The following is a 17,214-nucleotide window of genomic DNA, read 5'->3' as shown; positions in this document are numbered from 1 at the left end:
ACAAGTCGGCTAGTAAGATGACAGCATTCTTTGGGTACAGTTTAATTGTATCATGGATAATATTCACACCTGTCTTGATATTTTACGGATCAATTTTCGCGATCACATCTATGTCACGTGAAATATCGAACATAACATCATCATGATCTAACTATACTAGAATTTATCACCATTTTGTATTTGTATATCGTTAAAAACCCATTAACCATTATTTCTGTTGTGACACGGCTCCTAACAGCTATCGATAGCTATTGTCCTGTTTTTGGCGTTATAAAATTTAAGAGTATATAAAATTTGTCGTAATTTTTCTACATAATTTGCAACTAACACTATGTCTTCACATTTTCTTAAGAGAAGCAAATATTGATTAAATCAAATTCTACTGATAGACAACGTCCATTAATGAAATGAATTTCACAGTCGCTGGCAAATTTTCACCAAAGCAAACCCAATTGTGTTGTTGAAAAGGTCAGAACAGCACCCATTGTGTCTAGCACGTGAATTAAGAAAGCTATGCAGTAATTGTATGACGCGTTTTAATTTCTCTCGAACTCCCTATCATCACTTTAACCTACAAATGATTAGACCTTTCTGATTAGCTTGTATTACCAATTCTTCTCTGTACAGTAGAGGTATTGAAAAAACGACATTTGCAACTGTATGTATATATAAGATTTTATAAGAAACACTGCAAACGTTTTGGTTTATGGAGAAAATGGGAGTTTTCCTTTATATATTGAAATTTCAAAAAAAGGTAATGATGTTCCGGTTTAAATCCAATTAATTCAATTTTAGCTATAATCGTTCAAGCATTATGCTTAACTTATTTTTTATTTTACAAACAATTTTTACAGTGGAGTTTAAATGGTTAAAGAATGTCCGTAACAATTCAGAGAACTTGCTAGTTCTAATTTCATCAGGGGATACCAGGGGATACCATGGATACCAGGGATACCAGGGGATACCAGGGATACCAGGGGATACCAGGGATACCAGGGGATACCATGGATACCAGGGGATACCAGGGATACCAGGGGATACCATGGATACCATGGATACCAGGGGATACCAGGGATACCAGGGGATACCATGGATACCAGGGATACCAGGGGATACCAGGGATACCAGGGGATACCATGGATACCATGGATACCATGGATACCAGGGGATACCAGGGATACCAGGGGATACCATGGATACCATGGATACCAGGGGATACCAGGGATACCAGGGGATACCATGGATACCAGGGATACCAGGGGATACCAGGGATACCAGGTGATACCATGGATACCAGGGGATACCAGGGATACCAGGGATACCATGGATACCATGGATACCAGGGGATACCAGGGATACCAGGGATACCATGGGATACCAGGGATACCAGAAAACATGGACGTTTAGTAGTTTCAATCTGGTTGTAAACTAAAGATTACAATATAAATTTATCCAAAGTGATATGACGACATAGAGAACTCTTAAACAGAACTTAGTTATTCTACTTCGAAAAGAACTTTTGAACCAGAAAATTTCTTGTGAAACTTAAGTCAAAGGAAAGACACATTATCGTTAAGTTTAGAACATTAGATAGGCATTCATCTAATTGAGACTGGAAGATGGATTGAAATTCCGAAATAAAACGGAACTTGAAATCTATATTTTAATGACATTGGTGATGAATATAATTTTTTATTTAAATGTGAACGCGTGCCTGTTAAACAAATTAGAAAAACAATGTTTATTTAAGATAACTAATGACATTGTCCTAGTACTATCAAAATGCATGGGTTTTTTTTACCATGTGTAATGTAAAGGTTTTATTAAATATCAACAAGTTTCTATAAAAACTCGAAAAATATTGGATGAAAGTAATTAGATTGTTGTTGTAACATTTATGTCTATGTAAACCGACATGAATATAAATAAACATTATATTTATTCACTGACTTCTTGTTACAAACTTTGTCTATCTGGGTTTAATAAAGATATTAATCTGGATTTAACTTAAATAGTTGTTCAATAAAGTTTGAAGCAAATCGCATCCGTATTAGAATGACCGGATCTTTACGAAATTGTGCATCTTTTGTTGTTTTTTTTTAGATAATTTTCGTTATTGCACTTTATAAATCACTCATTCACTAAAGACGCAGAAAAAACCCACTTTTCCATACAACTAACACGAGTGTCATCGGTGTAGTTACTTGTGTGTATTGATGTCGTCGTTATACATGTACACTAGAAACCAGGAAAAATAACAATAAAATTGATAAAATATGACGTAAGCATATTTTAATGATCGTTAAAAGTTAATTAAGAATGTTGTCCTTCCAGCTTCTTCTATTTCTACATGTATTTGCGTGTCGTAGAAAACAGAACCTGTAATGTCATATAAACATCTAATTCTATAAATATGAAGGAAACATTATGTGCAGCATATTCAGTAAAATTAATTTTGCTCTATTTGTTTTCTGAGCTACATTGGCCATAGACTTCATCCGTACTTTGACCAGCAAGATTTATTTTTAATTTAGGGAAAATATCTTCAGTAATATTCCATCATATCAGCCTCCTGTCTTCGATGTCTTAAGTCTTCACTCCAGTTTCTGAAACTATCTCTATAAATGTTCCTTAATGACTTTCTTCGTTACATTAAAGTCACGTGAATCATTCCTGTATGCTCTACACTTTTATTTTTATTGCAGTATGAACCAGGGTTTATTATCTTTCAGGTTAAACATTTTTAACCATATCTGTCTTATTGTTGATCTGTTGTTGCAGAATCTAGAACAAACGCATTACAGGAACTTGCCACGAATTCTAAACCAACAGCTCGTACTAATATTTGTTAATAATAAATAAAATCAAAAATATAGATAGTCGTACATACATCCAAAGTTGTCAACAAGTTTAAATAGATGGTTATAATGGAATCTATCGAAAGTATTATCCAGACCCTTTCCAGTATAAATCTCCTTTGTTATCGGCAGTACAAAGACACGAGCAGTTAGCAAACAAATCTTACTAGGAATGGTATATTTAGACGAATTCACGCCACGTACACATTTCAGGAAAAAACTGTGTTAAATCTCACAAACATTACTTTTCTCCATATTTATCTTGTTTTTTTCAGCTGACATATTCATAAATCAGATTTAAACTTCCCGTTTCTTTTTATTTTAAAGCTTATTATAAATGCAGACCTATGTAGTTTGGAGAGGTGTTTCTCATTTCAGTGTATATTTAACATTAACTAGCGAAAAGTGGGACTTTTGTCATCAGATCAATCTGTTTTTAAAAAAATTCGAATGAATAATGTTCCTGATCAATTGGACATTGCTAACTGATATTTCCAAATGAAGTCACTGTTTCATTGTCCACGGTTAAATGATGTTAACAAACCGCGTGTTTGACAACACTCACTATTACAGTATCACTGCGACGGTAACACAGCGTGTGAATTTTAGCAGGTGGCACTCTCATAGATATAAAGAATACGTACATATATACTTAGAAAATCACTTTGTTCTCCAATAACAGGACAATTCTTTAGAGACGAATCGATCAACATAATTTGGTTAGGATGTGTCTTTTCTCGAGGTGATCATAGGTACACGAACTTTTAAAACAGATCAAAGCCCGCTTATTCGGAGTATTGTAAGCCGGTAATAAGTATTAAAGACCATTATAGGATCATCATAAAGAAACATCGGAAACACTACCTCCTGTGCAAACATTTACCTCCGATCGTCGCCAAATATCGAACCTGTTACAACAAAGCCGATTGGTGGAAAAGTGTCCATTGGCGCGTGCGGGTCGCCAGTCCCGCGCGTGACTATTTAATTGTGGAAAGGACTTCTGGATTTTAAATCAACTCACGGCACACGACTTTCTTCATGTAAGCTAAATAACTGAAATAAGATATCAACATCCACCAGTTAAAATTGTGTGCTTTTTCCTGATGATGCCAAAATCATTTCTGGTGAGAAATTCAATTCGTCCATTTGGAGATCAGATTCAAGGCATGGACCCCACGTCTAGCGCCTTTCAACTAGTGATGCCCAAAACCGGTAAGTAAATTTGTTTATTCATAAAACGACAAAAAGAATGTGATTTTAGGGATAACTTACTTAGCTAACATCATCACTAATTGAAAATAATATGTGACTAAATACAAAATTGAAAACAAATTTTCCGTAATTATCTGGTTAAAGTATATCATTTTATTGTCATTCCGAAAATGATTTAGTTTGAATTAACGCGAACGATCTGAATGAATTCCTAACTATAGTCCATCTGTTGAAATTGTCCCTATATACACGACATTGTCAACTAAATCTCTTGTTTTAATTAGAATTCGAACAGAATTAGAATCATTAATATGAAACTAAATAATTGCACTATCAGTTTGTGTATTACCGTAAAAATTGCTTTGCTTTTTAACTTTTTACATTTTCCTTTACTTTTTTTCACATCCTTTAAGTTGGATGGTAAAAGTTTACATATTTTTCTTTGATGTCTCGTTTTGGCTTTCTTATTTTTCAATTTCTGAGTTGATTTGGAAAAAAATACTTATTGTAAAAGTGAACATCTTGTTTCTCTGATACTTTATATTTTCACATCAATTTTACTTATTACGCAGATTACACAGGATGTGTTTAGATGTAGACTGAATTTGGTTTATATAGCTTTAGATTTGAGTTTGTTTACACAGATATAACTATTTTCTAGGTAAATTTCTACACATGTAACATTGTTCATGATGGCCTCAATATGTTAACCATCATCAGAGGGAACTTGCTCGACTAAATGTCTCTCATTGAAGAAATCGTGTCATACGATACTGATTTGTCATCTGTGACTTCAATATTCTTCTAAAACTTTTGACATTTAATCGAGAAAAATAGAAACTTTCAAAGAAAATTAACTTTTATTTATTTTGCAAGATTTGGGGTACAAGTTTTTCTAATTTATATTCATCACTCTTGTTGGTCCTGGATTTGAATCTATACTTTATGACAAGAAAACATAAAAATCTAGTGTTGTCTTAATGAGTAATCTAGAGTTCACTAAGTAACTTCAGTTCACAAGATGTTAAAGGTGAGAACTAGAATACGCACGAGATTTCTTATATAGGTCATGATAGTTAAATGGACGCAGGACAAATCCGTAAATAACGGCTAAAGTACAGAAGGCTGTCATATTATGTAATATTGAGAAAGAGAACTTCGGTAATATTAATATATAATATAGAGTATAAATAACTAAATTAATAGATACTGGACCACTTTTAACAATCAAGTGTTTAGTAACAGCACATGTATAATATTCCTGGTCAATAAACATATCAAAGACATTAAGTATAATGCATAAACAATTACTGATCCCTATGTATTTGTAAACAAAAACAAATAAACATAAACAAATAAATGACTTTACGTTTTCAAACATGAACAAATCGGATCTGTTCAATTCATTAATAATACGATAACTATTCATTAACCTTTAAATGTCACTATTTACGTTTCATTTCTAGCAACTGTGAGTCCTAAATCAGATATTGGCCAAACGCCATTCTACCCCTCCCTTCTTCAACTCCGAGACCACGCGTGGCCGGCACGTGCGGCACTTGATGGCGACAAAATCAGCACGATTGGAGGAAACTTCACTGCATTTAGACCCTGGCAGGAAAGGAAAGACAACGGTAATGGTTTTCAACTTTTCAAATGATTATAGAATAAAAATTGAGTCTCTTTTTCACTTGAAAGTCATGAATGCAATTTAAGAGTTTAAGAGCCATCTCTGTCTCTTTGTTTTTAGTTATTTTATTTTCTCAAGATGCGTTGACAGCGGTCATCAAAAGTGTTTATCAATCTGCAAGCCATCCGACTCATAGGTTAAATAACAAACACATAATGTGGTACAAATATGAAAGAATGTTATACAAATTAGGTTAAATGGAGAGTAAATTTACAATGATACTGTAGTGTACAATTAGTTCTATCAATCACTAAATTCCATACGTTTCCCTGAGGCACAATATAAATATTTCCCTAAATACATAAATACTTCTGTGATTTTTGTAAAAAGGACATTTTAGGATAAAGTGAAATTCGTCCTCTATATCACCCGAGGTACAATGAGTACGTGATCTATTTTGACGAAAAACATTATTCCGTCTACCGACTTCGATATTTAAATTATGTGACGACAATCTGAAACAAGTAATAAGACGTTTGTACTTTGTTTCTATAGATTTACATAAATAAAATCGGAGACAAAAATTATCAACAAGGTGCTGATACAAAAAACCCTTAAGTGACCTTGATATATTTGCTAACGTATTCTGTCTACAATTGTCAAAAATTCTTTGTTCTATAATTTAAAAGCAACATTAACAGGTAAACTATTTTCAAACATGCCAACCCAAGACTAGATGATTCCTGTTTGATATTAGCAACCCAGACATCGTTTAGGTTAACACACTCATCATCACATGATTTTAATATAGTTTTCACTCTGTTTCACCTTCAACCAAAATTTAAAAATCCTGAATTTTCTATATTTTATCAAAGGAAATCTACCATGCTCACAATAAACCAGATAGTTGAAAGTATTTTTCCGAACTCCTAACAATTTTTTACAAAAATTAAGGTGTTCTTTTTCTACATCGGATGATTCGTGAAATCCCCATATCTCAGAAGCATAACATAAAATGCTTTTTACATACGAGTCAAAAACAGCACATTGGGTTTCAATATTTAAACAATGGTTACGCAATTTTGACATTAATGAAAACAAAGTTTTTCTACCTTGAGCTGCACCATGATGTTGAGTTTTAAGAAATTTGCCATTGTAATTAAACAGCATTCCTAGATAGTTGAATTCCTTCACTATATCTAAATGTTGATTGTTAAAATACCACACCTCATTACTTTTAAGTCTCCCATCATTTCTGAAAACAACTATTTTAGATTTGTCAATATTTACTTCTAGATCCCATTCCTTTGTATAATTATGTAAACAATTTAGCATTGATTGTAATCCTTCCGGAGTTTCCGACATCAGAACCATATCGTCGGCGTACATAAGGAGAAAAATAGTGATCAGTTGGAGTTCAAGACTTGGACAATTATTATATATAAAGTTAATTTCATAATCATTAACATACAAAGAAAATAAAATCTGAGACGGAACTTCTTCCTGCAAGAGACCAGCACCATTAACATACAAAGAAAATAAAATCGGAGACAGAACTTCTCACTGCAAGAGACCAGCACCATTACAGAAGTGTTCACTTAAAACTTCATTAAACTTTACACAAGACTTGACTTTACAATATAAAGAGTTCAAAATTTGAAGGATTTTACCGCGGATTCCAGTTTTAATAAGTTTACTTCACAATTTGCTTCTGTCAACAAAATCAAAATCTTTGCGGAAATCAATGAAACAACAATGGAGCCTTTTTGTTTTTTAAAGTCCTATTAATAAGTGTTTGTAGGAAAAAAATAGCACCAACGGTCGATAGACCAGATCGAAATCCAAACTGAGTATCAGTTAAAATATTATATTCTTTCTCCCAAGATAAAATTCTGTTATTTAAAATGCTTGTAAAAAGCGTTCTAAAACAACTAATGAGAGAAATACCACGATAGTTGTTAGGGTCATTAATATCACCTGTCTTGTAAATTGGAACAATGCAAGCTTCTGACCAAGATTCTGAGAAGAACCCGGATTAGAAAATAGAACTGAATAAATTGTATAGATATGGCATAAGAATATCTTTGCCTTTGACAAAACGTTCATTTACAAGATCTTCACTTCAGCTTTTATTAGCTTTCGAAGTATTAATAGCCTTTGAGATTTCATCTCTAGTAATAACCTTGTCGAGTTCATCCTATACAGATTCTTCATTGTTTTCTTCATTCACATTTGAGCTTACATCAGTTACATTATATGTACAAGGATTTTTAAAATATGTGATTTTTTTTTTCATTTGTTAAACTTGTAGATACGTTTTCCATACGTCTTTTTTGGAGAAAAGTTTATAAAATTGTTTGGGATTTGACGTTTTAAGTAACTGTAACATGAAAAGTTTATAGAATAGTTTGGGATTTGACGTTTTAAGTAACTGTAACATGAAAAGTTTATAGAATTGTTCGGGATTTGACGTTTTAAGTAACTGTAACATGAAAAGTTTATAGAATTGTTTGGGATTTGACGTTTTAAGTAACTGTAACATGAAAAGTTTATAGAATTGTTTGGGATTTGACGTTTTAAGTAACTGTAACATGAGAAGTTGATAGAATTGTTCGGGATTTGACGTTTTAAGTAACTGTAACATGAAAAGTTTATAGAATTGTTTGGGATTTGACGTTTTAAGTAACTGTAACATGAAAAGTTTATAGAATTGTTTGGGATTTGACGTTTTAAGTAACTGTAACATGAAAAGTTTATAGAATAGTTTGGGATTTGACGTTTTAAGTAACTGTAACATGAAAAGTTTATAGAATTGTTCGGGATTTGACGTTTTAAGTAACTGTAACATGAAAAGTTTATAGAATTGTTTGGGATTTGACCTGTAACTGTAACATGTCACCTTCATACTGTCTATACTGACGCTTCAATCGTAGCTCTAATTTTGTATATCTACGTTTTAAGTAACTGTAACATGTCACCTTCATACTGTCTATACTGACGCTTCAATCGTAGCTCTAATTTTTTATATCTACGTTTTAAGTAACTGTAACATGTCACCTTCATGCTGTCTATACAGACGTTTCAATCGTAGCTCTAATTTTTTATATCTACGTTTTAAGTAACTGTAACATGTCACCTTCATACTGTCTATACTGACGCTTCAATCGTAGCTCTAATTTTTTATATCTACGTTTTAAGTAACTGTAACATGTCACCTTCATGCTGTCTATACAGACGTTTCAATCGTAGCTCTAATTTTTTATATCTACGTTTTAAGTAACTGTAACATGTCACCTTCATACTGTCTATACTGACGCTTCAATCGTAGCTCTAATTTTTTATATCTACGTTTTAAGTAACTGTAACATGTCACCTTCATACTGCCTATACAGACGTTTCAATCGTAGCTCTAATTTTTTATATCTACGTTTTAAGTAACTGTAACATGTCACCTTCATACTGCCTATACTGACGTTTCAATCGTAGCTCTAATTTTTTATATCTACGTTTCGAACCGACAAGATTTGCGCAATTAGTATCTGATTTATATACATATATATATATAAAAAAAAAAAATACGAAGAGCACATTTGTAATCGATGTACAACTTTTTACCTTCGTCTGTAACCCAAGGTTTATTCTCTCTAACCTTATTCTAATTTGTAGGGTACTTATGAGCATGACTATTATCACTGACTTTGACATGACAAAACGGCAAAGTGCAAAGGTTAAAAACTTTATAAAGGTTGTTTACACAATTATCAGCATCAGTCTGGCACATTAGAAGTATATTTAACACATAATTACTACTGCCAGATTTTTCTACCAACTTTTTAAAATGATATCAGTATTAAAATCATTCCATTGGACAGTTTGGATCGCTGTGTGTTTTACCGTTTGATGGCCCGAATGACCTTTTATGTGTTGACGGGCCGTTAAGAATGTAATAATAATAATAATTATAATAATCCATCGGACAGACGTACACTGCGCCCTGGCATTGGGTGGCACATCTTGAGGCGGCGCACGCCCGTATTAGTGTATGGTTGTATGAGAAACAGGAGAATTGTCAGAGAAGGTAATAGATTCTCCAGACATAAACCCAATTACTGTAGCTAGTTGGGATATCTCTACTAGTAAGTAAACAAGTATACAAAGAGGACATCAACGTGAATATCATCTTTTAATAATTTAGGGTTATATAAAGCAGAGCTAAACAATGGCCTAAACTGTATCATACAGCGGTTTCGTCCTTCTAGCAGTCATGCTTATATGCTTATATAAGGAGTACTGTATTGTATAGAGAGACATTAAGTTTTCTATTTAGAATGATGTATTACAGATATAGAGAGATGTAAAGTTTTCTATTTAGAACGATGTATCACAGATATAGAGAGATGTTAAGTTTTCTATTTAGAATGATGTATCACAGATATAGAGAGATGTAAAGTTTTCTATTTAGAACGATGTATCACAGATATAGAGAGATGTAAAGTTTTCTATTTAGAACGATGTGTCACAGATATATTCAGAGTGATTTGTTAAAAAGATATTGAGAGATGTAAAGTGTAATATTTAGAATGATATATTACAGATATTGAGAGATCACAGATAAAGTGTGATACATTTTTTATATATATTTAGAATGACATAGAGATAATTAGCTTTATATTTAGGGTCCTATTAATCACATCTACGTCTGCTTAAAACGAAAGAAAATACGTGTTGACATATGATTGATCTTAAACAAGCATCAATAGCGGGTATTGAGATAGACTTAAATTAGTGTTTCCACGATTATCAATCTATCGTTTTATATAACAGATATGTGTAGGTCGTTAAAATATGTTTTTGTCAGGAAGGCCGTCTTCTCTTTGTAGACTGTCATTGATTAAATATTACCGCTACTCACTGTGTGTGCCTCATTAACCTCAGCTCTGTTTGTGTTCTGATTCACCTTTGTTTAAAGAAAGCGGGACCGTCATTTATCAAGACACACTTACAATGCATAAAGTTTAACAATATTGATAGAGTAAATGAAAGTGAAATCGTTTCAACAATGAGTTTCTGGGGTTCGGTTTCAACCACGAACACAATCATTGAAATACCAATAGGACCAGTAAATATGTAATATTAATCACTGTTCATCGTGCAGTAACGACAAGCTGTAATCGATTAACTACATCCCGGCTTTCTTATAACGGCCATAGAAAACACGAGTAAAGGGTTAGTTTATATCACAGGTAAACACCCAGCTGGCGCTCTTACAATCATTGATTGCAAGATAATATCAATCTCGGACTCCGTCTTCTGTCAACGTATTTTTCTTCCATTTTGAACAAAAGCCTGCGTTACTTCATCAAATTTGTATTATCTATGACATGAATAAGCAGTTTGTTATTAAATGATTATACTATGAATTACCAGCGGACTCCTTTAAACTCTGACTAGGCGCTTAATGATTGTTTACAAACAGCTGTGACGTAATGAAGTCGAAGTTATCCGCCAGTTATCTGTTCTAAATCAGTTATTTTCACAAAAGGATTATTAAATGTACATAAGATATGCACATGTATAGTTTTACTTGTAAATTGCTCAAACCTTGGCCACGAGTGTTCCTTGTACGTGTGCTTTACTTAAAACAAGCAAATCTTGAGCAAGATTTAAGCAAACCGGAACAAAACCAAGTGACGGATTAGAATAACAGGTAACAGGAGTTATCATTGTCACTTGAAAGTGTATTCAAATTTTCTGTGAAGTGATTTCAACACACACACACACACACACACACACACCACCACACACACACGCACACACGCACCGCATTCCCCCTCACACACACATATATATACATACATGAAGTTCTGATCAATTCATCTTCGCACAAAATATGTGTAAAATAGTAATCCAAATTCGAAGAAATGAATTTATTTTGTGTTTTTTTCCCCCAGAAGCCGATTCATCCTGTCTTTGGCCAATGAACCTGCTACCATTCATGTATAGTGGATGGGCCGGAAGTCTCGGGGTGGATGCGCGATACCTTCTTCAACACTTCCTGATATCTTACAACTATTTTGGCGGTTACCCGTTACGATACCCGTGTTGTCCGGATATCACGAATGTCAAGGACGCATGCACCACAGACAAAGACAGCCTGAAAGGAGAGTCTTCACCGGAAGAATGCGAAAATACATACGAATGCTTAAAGTGCAACAAAATTTTCAATACGCCTCATGGCTTGGAAGTGCACGTGCGGCGTTCTCACAGCGGCACAAGACCTTACGTCTGTAATATATGCAACAAAACGTTTGGTCACGCTGTAAGTCTTGACCAACATAAGTTTGTCCACACCCAGGAGAGGACATTTGAGTGTAAACAGTGTGGGAAAGGCTTCAAGCGTTCCTCCACACTGTCGACACACCTTCTGATACACAGTGACACCAGACCCTACCCATGTCCATACTGTGGAAAGCGTTTTCACCAAAAGTCCGACATGAAGAAACACACCTATATACATACAGGTATTTATCAATTGATTCCGACTTACTGAGTTTGCAATTTACGTAACACCGATGTGTGTGTGTGTTAAAGCACATAAAAAAATTCACACTAGAAATCAAAATAAATTGTTGGGTAAAGTTTAAAAAGGGAGAAAAAAGAAATATTGGTCATTTTTCATTCAATATTTCATATATTATTAATATTTTGCATCTCACTATCAAGATGTTGCTAATGATTTCCTTTTGTTAGCCTGTTTGCCGGGTTTATAATTTTGTCGTTCAAATTTTTGGCACCCGAGAGTGAGACAAGAAAAAATTAACACCAATTATAAGTATGGATAATCATTTATATGACTAGGGTTGGACGAAAATCTGTATACATTTAACAAATCAGAGACCACATTTTCCCATCACGAAATATTGGAAGTTGTTGTGAGTATAAAAGTGTGCCAAACATATGTCGCTATCCGGGTGACTTTTCAGTCTTTCCGCCGCCTTTGTACCGTGATATGATGTTTAATATGACTATCAACCAGAATCTGAAACCAGGAGACACGCAAATCTCTTTCATTTAACATTATCGATTTATTTTGACAACAAATTTCTACATGTAAAATGTATTACAGACAGACACATCTAAATATCACAGCTTTAACATCATAATGTGGATATTTTGGCCCAAAACCATCACAATAATCATTCCCTAGCTTTAAAAGCGGGTGACCTTTTCAGGCGATCCCGTGAGACTCGTTCTCATTGTCAAACACTAGATGGCGTGTTAGAAATCAGGGAAAATGGGATTCCGTTCCCCATATAACTTCTGACCTTTAGTCATCACGTGCCGTATATGACGTCCTAAATCAATCGCTTAATTTCTGATATATCGGAAAATCATATTACACAGTTACTTCAATTGGAAATAGAAAATATGCTTTTGGTATCGCTTTGACATTGTTTTTTGAACAATGGGAGAAGGTTTGGGAATTCATTATCAATTCATTGCTTGCAACAAAATACATTGTATCTCATCCTACTTCAGTCTTTCTCGTTCGTGCATTATTAGTGTCATACCGACAGTGCAAACAAAATAACTGAGCGATTAGAAAAAAAAGAGATAAATATTCATACGTAAATATGGGGACAGGAAATGATATAACAGAGATTGCAGGTCAATAAAAAAAATCAAAATAATACAAAAAATTTCACGGAGACCGATGAAACTATGAGAATAAGAATAATGTGTTCCGGTAGAGTAAGCGTCTTCTGCTTCATCGAAGACACCCGCCATGTAAACCTTGGTCAAGTAAGTAATGTCACGTTCTCAAATGAGATTAAGCAAATTAACGAGCTTTAAATACGTCCAGCATCATATCACACAAGGAAATACCGTATTTCTCAATTAGATCACTATGACAACCATAAAACTTCTTCATGATTTTTATCGACCTGCATCTTTTGAACTTTCACTTCAGTATGACTATTGATTGGTTAAGTCCGTGTTGAATATGAATGTAACTGATGAACCTTCATATCAGTACGCAGGTTAGTAAAGTGACCTCCAGGTCATACGTATCCCAGTATTATTTTTTATTTAGGGTGATTTTTGAGATAACCGAATTTAATTAGAAACATCTAACCACGGATTGGGATGACACAATGAAAAATACAAGCCATTGGAGATGACCGACTGTACACACCATAGTTTACAACAAGCATACACATTTATGTTACTTTTGTATCATTTATCATAATTGTATTACACGGATTCATTGAGCAAAGTCGTCTTCGTGAAAAACCCTATAACTTCAAAGACCGATGAATGTCAAGGGGTGCATGCAGAATATTAAATATTTATTTTGGTATACATATATTTGTAGATCTGGACATACCAATGAAGAACTGTTTTGTTTCTGTCCGCCTTATTCCCCAAAATAACATTAAAATCCACTCAAACCCTTTGTGCCTCTTATTTTCACTGGTAATTTATTTTATACAGCGAATGTATCACCAACATTATCTGTAGAACTGATCAGTTCAAAAACTGGCGTAACACTAGAATTACATTACGTCACCTAAATGTTTGTTTCCTATAAAGCTCTCACGTTATACTATGCCATTTTGGAACAGTATCTGCTTACGGAAATATCATAACATCAACATTTTATTTTCCAGGTGAGAAGCCTCATAAATGTTTGCAGTGTGGGAAAGCTTTCAGCCAATCTTCAAATCTCATTACGCACAGTCGGAAACACACTGGATTCAAACCTTTCGCGTGCGACAAGTGTGACAGAGCATTTCAGAGAAAGGTAGACCTTCGACGCCACATTGAAACCCAACACAGTATGACCATGGTTAGAGGCGTACAGAAGTCTCTGATGTTGCCATACCACTTTCCGGGACGATAACAGACGACCATCACTTGGTCTTTCCTTGTGTAACAAACCTTTTCTAACGGTAACATATATCTTTCGCGCTACTTTCCGTTATCCAGACTTTCAGGACTACAAGGTTGTGCCGCCAGTGAAATCCTGCAAGGATCCAAGTACCTGCTGTGTAACCAGGTCAAGGTCATACGTCAAGGTCATTGGTGATATTGGCTTTACTTGATTTATATCTATGATATGATGATAAATAAAATTACAAAAACATCGATTGGATCAGTGTTTCGTACACGTAAATACAATGTACAAATGTGTGATTACACCCATAACATAATATATCATACCACGTGTAAATACACTGTACAAATGTGTGATTACACCCATAACATAATATATCATACCACGTGTAAATACACTGTACAAATATGTGATTACACCCATAACATAATATATCATATCACGTGTAAATACACTGTACAAATATGTGATTACACCAACAACATAATATATCATATCACGTGTAAATACAATGTACAAATATGTGATAACACCCATAACATAATATATCATACCACGTGTAAATACACTGTACAAATATGTGATTACACCCATAACATAATTACAGACTACAAAAAAAAAACCAGTTGTTATTGAATTTATATCTACCAAGAAGAAATAATATCAATAAAATACTATATAACTCGCATCCATCACGTAAAATCATATAATTATGGATTAGAATGTCACAGAATCCACTACATAGCGATTTCGATATGGGTACTTTGTGTAGAATATACATGTATGTTGATATTTACACAAGTTAAACAATAAAATCACACTTAAGACATGGGGCCAGCAAAGCTGCATTGTCAAATAATATATCAAACTTTTTAAATACTCTGTTTATGTGTCGTATATAATTTTATTTAAACTGTTTATAGTGTTTATTTTAGTTATACACGCTAATAAGCAGTATAAGAGAGCCTAAGGCAGTAATGTATGATAATTCTGATATATATTCATATCCAAAAATTAGATCTCTGACAATAAACGGTTTTGTCAAAAAAATGATAATTTTACATTTTTTTTTCAGTATTCTTCTTTTGGGCTTTAGCGTCTGACACACTTTTATGTCAAATAAGTTTGAACAGTCGTTCACCTCGCTTTGAAAAGAAACGCCCTTGTAATCAGTGAATAAAGGCGCTCCTTCGGTTTGGAACAGGGTGTGCTATTGTACCGAGTAAACGAATCAAACGTTCTTAAAGAAATGATATATTTCGAGAGAGAATGTCCACGTTCGGTCTACAGTTTCAATTGAAATCCTATATCTGCGTATAAGCTCCGTATCTTCATCGTTTACGCCAGCCATATCTGACTGTTTTTAAATCCTAGTGATTCAGTTGGAAATGGGGATTGATTAATAAGTAATGTGATGCTAGAGGGATGTAGCAAACGAGTTAAATGTCGCAGGAACATGGAACATTTATTTTGTTTTATTTACTTAATCACAATGAAAATAAATCAATCCCCGATTTATTGAGACACCTGTGAACGTACAGGTGTTTCCGAAAATCTATAGAAACGTTTGGTTGTACAGACATCGTATCGGAAAGAGTAACATCCGGGGCTACAGAGGAAAACCCAGCGTCAAATGTTACACACGGGGCTATAGGGGAAAATTAACAAATAAAACAGACGGGGCTATAGGGGAAAATTAACAAATAAAACAGACGGGGCTATAGAGGAAAATTAACAAATAAAACAGACGGGGCTATAGAGGAAAATTAACAAATAAAACAGACGGGGCTATAGAGGGAAATTAACAAATAAAACAGACGGGGCTATAGAGGGAAATTAACAAATAAAACAGACGGGGCTATAGGGGAAAATTAACAAATAAAACAGACGGGGCTATAGAGGAAAATTAACAAATAAAACAGACGGGGCTATAGAGGGAAATTAACAAATAAAACAGACGGGGCTATAGAGGAAAATTACCAAATAAAACAGACGGGGCTATAGAGGGAAATTAACAAATAAAACAGACGGGGCTATAGAGGAAAATTACTAAATAAAACAGACGGGGCTATAGAGGAAAATTACCAAATAAAACAGACGGGGCTATAGAGGAAAATTACCAAATAAAACAGACGGGGCTCTAGAGGAAAATTAACATATAAAACAGACGGGTCTATAGAGGGAAATTAACAAATAAAACAGACGGGGCTCTAGAGGAAAATTAACAGTCAAATAAAACAGACGGGGCTACAGAGGGAAATTAACATATAAAACAGACGGGGCTATAGAGGAAAATTAACAAATAAAACAGACGGGGCTATAGAGGAAAATTACCAAATAAAACAGACGGGGCTATAGAGGAAAATTACCAAATAAAACAGACGGGGCTATAGAGGAAAATTACCAAATAAAACAGACGGGGCTCTAGAGGAAAATTAACATATAAAACAGACGGGTCTATAGAGGGAAATTAACAAATAAAACAGACGGGGCTATAGAGGGAAATTAACAAATAAAACAGACGGGGCTCTAGAGGAAAATTACCAAATAAAACAGACGGGGCTCTAGAGGAAAATTAACATATAAAACAGACGGGTCTATAGAGGGAAATTAAC

At 34.0% G+C, this 17,214-nt stretch overlaps 1 protein-coding gene across 1 annotated transcript; it reads left to right on the top strand.

Moving 5' to 3' along the window:
* The first annotated feature begins 938 nt into the window (after positions 1-938).
* Positions 939-14,605, top strand: LOC132561964 (zinc finger protein 563-like). The gene is made up of 6 exons (XM_060226684.1): positions 939-1,278; positions 2,782-2,835; positions 3,939-4,070; positions 5,537-5,704; positions 11,652-12,221; positions 14,373-14,605. Exons 1-6 carry the CDS (start codon positions 939-941, stop codon positions 14,603-14,605), a joined length of 1,497 nt encoding a protein of 498 aa, XP_060082667.1.
* Positions 14,606-17,214: the final 2,609 nt, after the last annotated feature.

This window comes from Ylistrum balloti, unplaced genomic scaffold, assembly GCF_031769215.1.
Source record: "Ylistrum balloti isolate Yb309-2 unplaced genomic scaffold, AGI_CSIRO_Ybal_v1 Utg371316, whole genome shotgun sequence".
Taxonomy (NCBI): Eukaryota; Metazoa; Mollusca; class Bivalvia; order Pectinida; family Pectinidae; genus Ylistrum; species Ylistrum balloti.
Note: the sequence above shows the minus strand (reverse complement) of the source record. Positions and strands in the feature narration are given on the sequence as shown.

What these genes read in the sequence shown, in the direction of transcription:
- LOC132561964 (XM_060226684.1), top strand. Translation starts at nt 939, where the DNA reads ATGGATACCAGGGATACCAGGGGATACCAGGGATACCAGGGGATACCA. An exon ending in ACTAGTGATGCCCAAAACCG is followed by an intron (nt 4,071 to 5,536) that starts GTAAGTAAATTT and finishes TTTCATTTCTAG; the next exon opens with CAACTGTGAGTCCTAAATCA. An exon ending in ACACACCTATATACATACAG is followed by an intron (nt 12,222 to 14,372) that starts GTATTTATCAAT and finishes TTTATTTTCCAG; the next exon opens with GTGAGAAGCCTCATAAATGT.